The sequence below is a fragment of the Sapajus apella genome, unplaced genomic scaffold (assembly GCF_009761245.1).
Source record: "Sapajus apella isolate SASKATOON/1434 unplaced genomic scaffold, GSC_monkey_1.0 scaffold36, whole genome shotgun sequence".
NCBI lineage: Eukaryota > Metazoa > Chordata > Mammalia > Primates > Cebidae > Sapajus > Sapajus apella.
In genome coordinates, this window is record NW_022436976.1 from 33,472,389 (window position 1) to 33,484,122 (window position 11,734).

Genomic DNA, 11,734 nt, shown 5'->3' on the forward strand with positions numbered 1-11,734 from the left:
CTGGAGTGCAATGGCGCGATCTCGGCTCACCGCAACCTCCGCCTCCTGGGTTCAGGCAATTCTCCTGCCTCAGCCTCCTGAGTAGCTGGGATTACAGGCACGCGCCAACATGCCCAGCTAATTTTTTGTAGTTTTAGTAGAGACGGGGTTTCACCATATTGACCAGGATGGTCTCGATCTCTTGACCTCGTGATCCACCCGCCTCGGCATCCCAAAGTGCTGGGATTACAGGCTTGAGCCACCGCGCCCGGCCTGCTGCTTTAACATTTTTTAAATCATTTCTTGAGTCTTCACCCTCTAGTTACCTTCTTGTAGATTTACTCAGATTCCCTGTACTTCCTAAGGAAATTTAGCTATATTGGAAAGTTAGATATATCCTACAACCACTTGAAACTGAAAAATTTGTAACACAAGTTCAATCAAAATTAACCAAATGAAGCTGGGTGCAATGGTTCATGCCTGTATTCCCAGCTCTTTGGGAAGCTGACGCAGATGGATCACCTAAGGTCAGGAGTTTGGGACCAGCCTGGCCAACATGTCAAAACCCCGTCTCTACTAAAAATACAAAAATTAGCCAGGAATGGTGGTGTGCACCTGTAACTCCAGATACTCAGGAGGCCGAGGCAGGAGAATTGCTTGAATCCGGGAGGGGAAGGCTGGAATGAGCCAAAATCGCACTCCAGCCTGGGCAACAGAGTGAGACTTCATCTCAAAAAACAAACGAATAAAAATAAAAATTAACCAAATGCACAATCTGAATGGTAAAAATGAAAACAATAGCCTAAAATTTATGTACAATTATAGTATACCAGGCTAATATACTACACTAGTTATTTGACACATGATTGAAATGTCACAAAACTTCATAATATGAGCATACTCAGATTCCATAAGAGAGATTAACCCACTAAGGTAATATAGCCAGTAATTAAAAAATCAATCCAGCTGGGTGCAGTGGCTCACACCTATAATCCCAGCACTTTGGGAGGTTGAGGCAGGCAGATCACCTAAGGTCAGGAGTTCGAGACCAGCCTGGCCAACATGGTGAAACCTGTCTCTACTAAAAATATAAAAACTAGCTGGGCATGGTGGTACACACTTGTAATCCCAACTACTCAGGAGGCTGAGAGAGCGGAATTGCTTGAACCCGCGAGGCGGAGGTTGCAGTGAGCCAAGATCAGGCCATTGCACTCCAGCCTGGGCAACAGGGAGAGACTCCATCTCAAAAAAAAACCAAAAAAACAAAATTAGCCAGGCATGGTGGTGCATGCATGTAATCCCAGCTACTCAGAAGGCTGAGGCAAAAGAATTGCTTGAACCTGGGAGGCAGACGTTGTAGTGAGCCAGTATCACGCCACTGCACTTCAGGGTGAGTGACAAGGGCGAAACTCCGTCTCAAAAAAAGAAAACTCAATCCGAGGTCTATTTGATTCCAACATCTCTTTTTCTTTCACTATGGCTCATCATTTTTCTGATCTTAAACAAACATTAAAAAACAGTCATGGCTGGGCACAGTGACTCAGGCTGGTAATATCAGCACTTTAAGGAGGCCAAAGCGGAGGACTGCTTTATCTCAGGAGTTCGAGACCAACCTGGGCAACATAGTGAGACCTCATCTTCACAAAAAGTTTCAAAATTAGCTGGGTGTTGTGGTGTGCACCTGTAGTCTCAGCTACTTCAGGGGCTGAAGTGGGAGAATCCCTTGATCCCAGGAGGTGGAGGCCACCAGTGAGCTACGACTGCATCACTGCACTCCAGCCTGGGCAACACAGCGAGACTGTATCTCAAAAAAGAAACAACGACAACGACAAAAAACTAGTTACATATCAGGAAATGCCACAGAGGTAATTTTAGTTTTACTGTTCCGTGAGACTTCAGTATTTAAGTACATGTACCAGCTATGCCAGTGATCTGGTTGCATACACAATGTAAACAGAAACACATGCAATTACTTTAACTCATCAGCCGTAAAACAAATTGGTAACTGTTAAAAGTCTACAGCACAGTGGTTAAGAGTAGGGACACCAAGAGATCGAGACCATCCTGGTCAACATGGTGAAACCCCGTCTCTACTAAAAATACAAAACATTAGCTGGGCATGGTGGTGCGTGCCTGTAATCGCAGCTGCTCAGGAGGTTGAGGCAGGAGAATTGCCTGAACCCAGGAGGCGGAGGTTGCGGTGAGCCGGGATCGCGCCATTGCACTCCAGCCTGGGTAACAAGAGCGAAACTCCGTCTCAAAAAAAAAAAAAAAAAAAAAAGTAGGGACACCAGAATCAGACTGCCTGGGCTTGATGGCAGCTCCACCACTTGCTAGCTATGTGATCATGGGCAAGTTACTTAAGTTCTCTGCGTCTTTTTTTGTTTTTTTTAAGAGATGGGGTCTTGCTATGTTGCCTAGGCTGGCCTCAAACTCCTGGGTTTAAGTAATCCTTCCACCTCAGCCTGTAGCTAGGACTACAGACATACACTATGATACCCGGCTAAGTTCTCTGTACCTTAATTTCCTCATCTGTAGCATACTTAGCATACTCATGTCATAGAGTTAGTGTAAAGATACATATATGCTTAGAATAGTGCCTGGTACATACTAAATAATATTTATTTATATGAGCTAATACAAAGGGGAAAATAATCTCATTATAAGAACACTAGGCCCGGCACAGTGGTGCATGCCTGTAATAAGAGCACTTTGGGAGGCTGCAGCAAGCAGATTGCTTGAGCCCAGGAGTTCAAGACCAGCCTGGGCAACATGGGGAAATCCCATCTCTTTTTATTTATTTATTATTTATTTATTTATTTTTTTTTTCACTGATAAAGCTTATAATATCCCATCTCTACTAATAGAAAACTTGGCCTGGCATGGTGGTGTGCACCTGCCTGTGATCCCAGCTATTCAGGAGGCTGAGGTGGGAAGATCACCTGAGCCTGGGTTGCAAAGGTTGCAGCGAGCTGAGATCCTGCCACCACTGCACTCCAGCCTGGGCACAGAGCGAGAGCAAGACTCTGCCTCAAAAAAATTATATATGTATGTATATATATACACACACACACATACATACACACACACATACATAATATATATAAATATATAAGATATATATGAAAAATATATATATTTATATGAGCCAGGAGACCTTAACCAACAAGGATCTTTAATGGCCTTGACAACAGATTAGAAATTTTATATACAATGCCAATTTCATTTATTTAAATTTCCATGCTGTCAGAAGTACTATCTTCTAGCTTTCTAACCTTAAAGTCTTTCCTTAGTCCTTCCCTCATTTTCCAGATAGCCACCAAACTCAGTTTTCTGAAATTCTGCTTTCATTAAGTCACTTTTTCTGCTTACAAACCTATAAAAGCTCTTTACAAATTATATTAAAATCTAAATTCCTCTGAGTAGATTTGAAGACAGCAGTCTTAGTATAACCTCACATCCCACAAAGCCATCAGTCTGCTTTAACCCCCTCTTTGCTAGGCAGTTTGTTGTCTCCCATTTCCCTAAGAGATATGCTCCTTCCCTTCCTTTGTGTAGGGCTGGTATCTATCCCCCTTTTCACTTAAGGTCTTTTCTGCCCTTTTTTTTTTTTTTTTTTAGACAGGGTCTCACTCTGTCACCCAGACTGGAGTGCAGTGGAGGAATCTTGGCTCATTGCAGTCTCGACCTCCTGGGCTCAGGTGATCCTTCCACCTTAGCCTCCCAACTAGCTGGGACTACAGGTGTATACCACCATGCCGGGCTAGTTTTTTGTATTGTTTCTAGAGATGGGGTCTTGCCATGTACTGATCTCAAACTCCTAGGCTCAAGCAATCTGCCCACCTTGGCCTCCCAAAGTGCTGGGATTACAAGCGTGAGCTACCGCGCCCAGTCTGCCCTTCTCTTTCTAATACCTATGATAATGAATAATCAGTCATTATCCATTTCAAATATTTCATTTATCTAGTTATTTGGTGAATATTTACGAATATTTCTACATACAACATGTTGCTCTGTTAGGGATTCAAGGTCAATAAGAAATTAAGAAACATTCTTGTCTATTCTATTCATCAGAGATCTACTTTCTCTGTACCTTTAGTATATGTACAATAAATTTCACCACTTGTTTTCATATTGTTTTATCTATATTAGTTGTTTCATGTCTTCATTCAACAGATATTTCTTGCTCACTCACACCATACTAGGGTGGTTGCTAATGATATCTGTGGTATAAAAGACAGACATAGTCCCTCATGGAACTCACAGTACAATAGAAAAAACAGACACTCAACAAGGAATTACAAATGTCCTGATTATTAAAAATAGTATGCATAGAATTCTAGGAAGGCATATAATAGAGAGTGCTACCCCATTTGAGAGTTAAATGAAAGTACATTTGAAAAAAAATGTCATTTACTATGACATCTGAAAAAGGAGTGTGTCAGGTGGGGGTTAGGCAGGTTAAGTTTAGGGGAAGTATGCATCAGTAAGGAAATAGCTCTGCAAAACCCATGAAGCAAAAGAGCACACAATATGTGCAATAATAAGAAAGACTATCAGTATAAATATAAAAAATGAATGAGAGGAAAATAATAATATTGTGATTAAATAAAATGTATAAGAAAATTATGGCTGGGTGTAGTGACGCCTGTAATTTCAGCACTTAGGCAAGCCAAGGTGGGAGTATCACTTGAGCCCAGGAGTTCAGGATCAGCCTAGGCAACATGAAGAAATCCTACCTCTACAAAACAAAAAAATACAAAAATTAGCTGGGGGTGGTGGTGCATGCCTATAGTCCCAGATACTTGGGAGGCTGAAGCGGGAAGATCACTTGAGCCCAGGAGGTCGAGACTACAGTGATCCATGATTGTGCCACTGCACTCCAGCCTGGGCAACAGAGTGAGACCCTGTTTCCAAAAAAAGAAACGAAAAGAAAAGAAAAAAGAAGTTACTTTTTCAACTATAACGTGGAATTATTAGACACAACACAATTTAGCTGTATGAGACTGTGAGAGATAAAATTATGTTGAGGTAAAATAAAAATTTAACTAGAAAGAAAATTCAGTTTGCTAAATCAGGTAAGAAAAATAATTGATACAGAGTCCATAAAACAAAATCTAATAAATGACAAGAAATACAGTTATTCTTTTAGAACAAAGAATTCTGAACCTGTACACCATAAATGGAGGCAGCAGAGTTCAGATAAAAACAGGTAATATGAATAAGACCTGTTGTTGTAAATGTGTCTAGTCAGTACTGAAATAACTATGGGGACTAGGTGCAGTGGCTCACGCCTGTAATTCCAGCACTCTGGGGGGCCAAGGTAGCTAGATGACCTGTGGTTAGGAGTTTGAGACCAGCCTGTCCAACACGGTGAAATCCCACCTCTATTAAAAATACAAATATTAGCTGGGTGTGGTGGTGTATGCCTGTAGTCCCAGCTACTCAGGAGGCTGAGGTGGGAGAATTACTAGAACCCTGGAGGCGCAGGCTGCAGTGAGCCGGGATTGTGTCACTGCACTCCAGCCTGGTTGACAGAGCAGGACTCTGTCCCCTCAAAAAAAAAAAAAAAAAAAAAAAGGAAGAAGAAGTAAATATGAGGGCCTCATAGCTTTTACAGATATACTTGTACAAACACAATTTCTAAACACATAGCACCACCTCACAAACATCAAGAACAGCAACATATGTTACTTGCTTGGGAATGACATCTGATCATCTAACTGTTGCAGGATCCTTGGAGTGTTGCTTTTCTGGCTACAATTAGCTCTCTGGCCAGTGGTGCCTTTGCCCGAGTTTTGCTCAGGCCTGCTGGGCTTCTTCTGTCCACTCAACCTGGCAGGCTGCACTAGGCTTACACTGCCAGCCTGGATCCCATGCCTGCCAATGGTGAACCGGGAGTGAAGCAGCAAGGAGTGTGTGAGCAAGCAACCATGGAGTCCAGCCACTGCACACAGTCAGACATGCTGGCTGCTGCAGTGGGGCAGGTAGCTCCAGGTGCTGGCACAGGCACTGGCTCTCTGCAAGGCTGCAACTGAACCAGGTACACTGCAAGCAGCTTCCACAGCTGCCACCAGGAAACGTGGTAGCATCTGGATGCCTGGAGACTCCAGGAACTGCAGGGCCCCAAACAGGGAATCACAGCCCTGGCTTGGGGAGCTCCCAAGTCTGGACTCCCCAAAGGGCTGCAGCTCTTTTCTCCTTCTCTTCACTTCCAATGTGGCAAGCAAGGGGCATGATTCAGCCTTGTTTGTGTCACAGCTCTTTCAGTTCTGCCATTCAGCAGGTCCCGAGTTCTTGTCCTGCATCCACGAAGAATGAGGTATGCAGACAAGTGGAGGGTAAGCAAAGTGAAGAGGAGCTTTATGAGTAACAGGCTAGCTCAGAGGAGGCTCTGGGGTGGGTGGCCCCTCTCTACAGGCAGGTCATCACATTGAGTGTTCAGTGCTCAGCAGAGAGGAGGCCCTGGAATGGGAAGCTTCTCTCTACAGCTGGTTGTCCCAACGTCTACAGGTCTCAGCAGATAGGAGGCCCTGGAGTGGGTAGCTCCTCTCTACAGCTGGTCATCCCAACAACTGCTCAGCTCTGGCTAACCCCGAGGCTTTTATAGGCCTCAGAGGAGAGGAAGTGTGCACCTAATTGTCCATGGGTGGCCATGGGCAGACCCAGAAAAGGCATAACATGTTCCCACTACCGTCCATGGGACTGGCAGCCCGGTCCCCCAGCCTTCAGGCCCTTCCATTGGTGTGTCAGCATTGACCCAACTTTGCTCTGAGACTGGAGTGAGTGCTGATGGCAGGAAAAAGCCAGGCAGCAGAAGTAGGTATTTCCGAGCCTGTGAGGGAAGGGGGCCTTCCCAAGCCCCCAAGAATGCAAGGATGCCTGGGCCCACAGCCACAACTTGGGTAGCTGTAGCTGAGCCTGGGAGGGTGGGACTCCTGCCTGCTCCATGGAACAGAAGGCCCAGGTCTGCAGCCACAACTTGGGTGGCTGCACCTAGGGAGCTCCCACCCCACTGACTTGGAAAGGGTGGGGCTCCCACCTGTCCCCAGCTCCTGTGGGATCCAGACTGTGTAGCCCTGGCAGCACCCCCCTGCTGCAGCCACCATGATGGCAGCAGCTGCTCCAGATGGGCTACTAATGCCATAATTTTACTAGACAGCAAACTCTCAGAAAGCAGGCATAATTTTTTTTTTTTTTTGAGACAGGGTTTCGCTCTTTTCGCCTAGGCTGGAGAGGAATGGCAAGATCTTGGCTCACTGCAACCTCTGCCTCCTACGTTCAAGCAATTCTCCTGCCTCAGCCTCCTGAGTAGCTGGGATTGCAGGTGCTCACCACTATGCCCAGCTCATTTTTGTATTTTTAATAGAGATGGGGTTTCACCATGTTGGCCAGGCTGGTCTTGAACTCCTGACCTCAGGTGATCTGCCTGCCTCAGCTTCTCAAAGTGCTGGGATTACAGCCATGAGCCACCGTGCCACACATTCTAGCTACTATTTTCTAATATCCTAAAAGAAAAAAAATCATATAGGTAAAAGCTTTGACAAAGGTCATTCTCATAATAATGCTGAGAACTGAACTCAACAATCCAATAAAACATCTGTGTGATTCTAAGTGCATACCAAGTATATAATATTTATTCAATGCATGAATGATTTAGTGGCTGATTGAAGAAAAAAGAAAAGTAAAAAAAAAAGAAAAGGAAGGAAAAATTATTTTATACATAGAAATTTGGCTGGACGCAGTGGCTCACGCCTGTAATCTCAGTACTTTGGGAGGCCAAGCTGGGTGGATCACCTGAGGTCAGGAGTTCAAGAACAGCCTGGTCAACATGGTGAAACCTCATGTCTACTAAAAACACAAAAATTAGCAGAGCTTGTTGGCGGGTACCTGCAATCCCAGCTACTCAGGAGTCCAAGGCAGGAGAATCACTTAAACCCGGGAGGTGGAGGTTTAGGTGAGCTGAGACCCTGCCACTGAACTCTAACCTGGGCAACAGAGTGAGATTCCAAAGAAAGAGAAAAGAAAGAAAGAAATCTAAGAAATAGTGGAAGAAGTAGAATTCTCACCCTAATAAAACAACAAATTTTAATCATTATTATATCAAACTAAGTTTCAAAATAAAATCTCTTTAAAAGCCCAATAATTATCATGAGACATTTGGAACAGATTTTTTAAATATTTAAATTAAAAAAAGACTTCACATGCAAATAAGCAAAGAATATTTATATAATTGTTAATATGTGTATAGTATGTACAATTTAACTTTAGTTACAAAATACATCTTAATTCAAAATGAATCATTTGCTTTTGGAACCTTATTTAAAGCCATTTTAAGATTTATGCTAAACTGTGCTGAAATATTAAGAACAGTTAAAAATAAATATTTGGCCAGGTGCAGTGGTTTATGCCTGTAATCCTAGCACTTCGGGAGGCTGAGGTGGGGGGATCACTTAAGGTCAGGAGTTCAAGACTAGCCTCACGAACATGGTGAAATCCCATCTCTAATAAAAATACAAAAAATGAGCCAGGCGTGGTGGCAGGTGCCTGTAATCCCAGCTACTCAGGAGGCTGAGGCAGGAGAATTGCTTGAACCCAGGAGGCAACATTGTAGTGAGCCATGATCACACCACTGTACTCCAGCCTGGGCGACAGAGTGAGACTCTATCTCAATTAAAAAAAAAAATTTAATAAAAAATAAGTAAATAAATAAATATTTATAGAAGGGGGGAAATTTTTAAAATCTCACCACTAATATTATGGATACAAGGGTAATTTCAGGCCCAAATCAAAATGTAAATCTAACACTAATTATCATAACATCAAAAGGTAAAATAACACAACTGATGACCAAATAAGTTAAAATTTGACATCTTGTCTTTCTGTAACGAAATACCCCATAACTGAACTAAGTCATATAATATTATGAACTGATTTCATTGTTAATTAATTATAAATAAAATTTATACATAACACATATTTATACATATGCAGTTTTCACCTCCACTCATGTTTTCAACTATGAAAAATACACCTTCATGGTATATCTTACCTCATTGTATCTGTTGCTGGGAATTTTGATGCTGGTTTTCCGAACTTCCATATCAATCACCAAACCTTGAACTACTGGCAAGGTATACTGGTAATTTCTGAAGTCCTGGGACAAAGCAGATTGAAGTAGAATAAATTAATTCATCAACGCTAAGGTTTTATTTATAGTAATAAAATTAACACAAATGGAAAGAACGTTAATATTGAAAGATCCTATTTATTTAAATAAAAAGAGAATGTAGAATGAAAGCCCCACTGTATGTACTTTAGCTCTTTAGTTACTCTTTAAATTCTTACAAGTAAATCAAACATTATCATATACCTCTGACATACAACATTAGAAAATATTTTTGAATGTTTACCCTGCTTTACCAGCACTTAATATTTTCTATATTTATTTGTTAACTATCTGTCTCCTCTCTCTAAGAGGAAGCTCCAAGAGAGTATAAACTCTCAGCTGTTTTGTTCTTGCTATATCCTTAAAGCCTGGAACATCTTAGGCACTCAATGAATATTTGTAAGGAAACACATATACCCTAACACACCATCTATCCAGTATGAGTGAAACAAAATGAGCAAGAGTGATGGAGCCAAGGTCAAAGCAATAGCAAATGGCTAGATTTCATAGGTTCTTATGATTTTTTTTTTTTAGAGACGGGGTCTCGCTATGTTGCCCAGACTGGAGTGCAGTGGCTATTTACAGGCGTGATCCCACTACTGATCAGCACGGGAGTTTTGACCTGCTCCATTTCCAACCTGGGCCAGTTCACCCCTCCTTGGGCAACCTGGTGGTCCCCTCTCCCGGGAGGTCACCATATTGACGCCGAACTTAGTGCGGACACCCGATCGGCATAGTGCACTGCAGCCCAGAATTCCTGGGCTCGAGCAATCCTCCCACCTCAGCCTCCTGAGTAGCTGGGACTACAGGCATGCACCACCCCGCCCGGTGATTTCATAGTTCTTATAGGTCACCATGAGTACTTTTGCCTTTAGGAGGCTTTTGACCTGTTTTAACAGATCTGACTTCTTGGTAATGAATAGGTGGTATGGGAGGGAGAATAGAAGAAAAGAGATCAGAGAAACACAATAAAAGCAATCCAGGTAGGAGATAATGAGAGCTTAGACCAGATGTTAACAGTTTATTTGTTTTATTTTTTTTATTTTTTTTTTTTTCCTAAAAAATGACGGGGTTTCACCATGTTGGTCAGGCTGCTCTTGAACTCCTGACCTGAGGTGATCTGCCCATCTTGGCCTCCAAAGTGCTTGGATTACAGGCGTGAGCCACCACACCGGCCTATTTATTTATTTTGAGACAGACTCTCCCTCTGTCTCCCAGGCTGGAGGGCAATGGCACAATCTTGGCTCACTACAACCTCCCTCCAGGATTCAGGTGATTCTCATGCCTCAGCCTCCCAAGTAGCTGGGATTACAGATGTGTGCCACCATGCCAGGCCAATTTTTGTAATTTTAGTAGAGACGAGGTTTCACCGTGTTGGCCAGGCTGGTCTTGAACTCCCAACCTCAGGTGATCCACCTGTCTCAGCCTCTCAAAGTGTTCGGATTACAGGTGTGAGCCACTACACCTAGCCGGGATGTTAACAGTTTAAAAAGTGACGAGTTGTCAGTTTCTAGATGTATGTACATATAAATACACACACACACACACACACACACACACACACACACACACACACACTTTTTCTGAGATGGAGTCTCTCTCTGTTACCAAGTGATTCTCCTGCCTCAGCCTCCCAAGTAGCTGGAATTACAGGCATGCACCACGAGGCCCAGCTAATTTTTGTATTTTTAGTAGAGATGGGGTTTTGCCATATTGGCCAGGCTGGTCTCCAACTCCTGATCGCAGGTGATCCGCCCACTTTGGCCTCCCAAAGTGCTGGAATTACAGCGTGAGCCACTGCACTCCGCCTGTTTCTAGATATATTTTAAAGGAAAAACAGATAATATTTGCCACCGTGGATATGGAATGTGAACAAACGATAAGATTTAAAAGTGATTCTAAATTTTATAGCCAAGGCTACTAGAAGACTGGAACTGCCATTTACTGAAATGTAGGATATGATGTGAGATGGAGGGTATTTCTAAGTAACTTGACTTCATTTCTTGCAGAAAAACCTCAAGAATATTGATATCCAGCACCCAACAGGTAAAATCACAATGTCTGGCAACCAATAAAAAAGAAGCATGAAAACACAACTCAAAATAAGAGGGGAAAAAAATCAACCCATGGAAACTGAGCCAGAACTTATACACGATGTTAGAATTACCAAAATAATAGCATTATAATAGTTATTATAATCGTCTTCTACATGTACAAAATGTTAAGCAGAGACTTAAAAGATCTTAAAAGACCCAAGTGTAACTTCTAGAGATGAAAATTACAGCATTTGAGATTTTTTAAAAGGTTGATAAGGCCGGGCGTGATGGCTCATGCCTATAATCCCAGCACTTTGGGAGGCCTAGGAGGGCAGATCACCTAAGGTCAGGAGTTCAAGACCAGCCTGGCCAACATGGTGAAACCCTGTCTCTACTAAAAATACAAAAAATCAGCCAGGCGTGGTGATGTGTGCCTGTAATCCCAGCTACTCGGGAGCCTGAGGCAGGAGAATAACTTGAACCTGGGAGGCAGAGGTTGCGATGAGCTGAGATTGTGCCATTGCACTCCAGCCTGGGTGACAAGAGCAAG

General features: G+C 42.9%; 1 protein-coding gene across 2 annotated transcripts in view; it reads right to left on the bottom strand.

Moving 5' to 3' along the window:
* ZFYVE9 (zinc finger FYVE-type containing 9) overlaps positions 1 to 11,734 on the bottom strand; it is a 132,662-nt gene that overhangs the window by 37,074 nt on the left and 83,854 nt on the right. For both annotated transcript variants that reach the window (XM_032297014.1, XM_032297015.1), the window contains one exon: positions 9,032 to 9,136. In XM_032297014.1, coding sequence (XP_032152905.1) covers positions 9,032 to 9,136 — 105 coding nt within the window. The remainder of the gene's footprint in view (positions 1 to 9,031; positions 9,137 to 11,734) is intronic.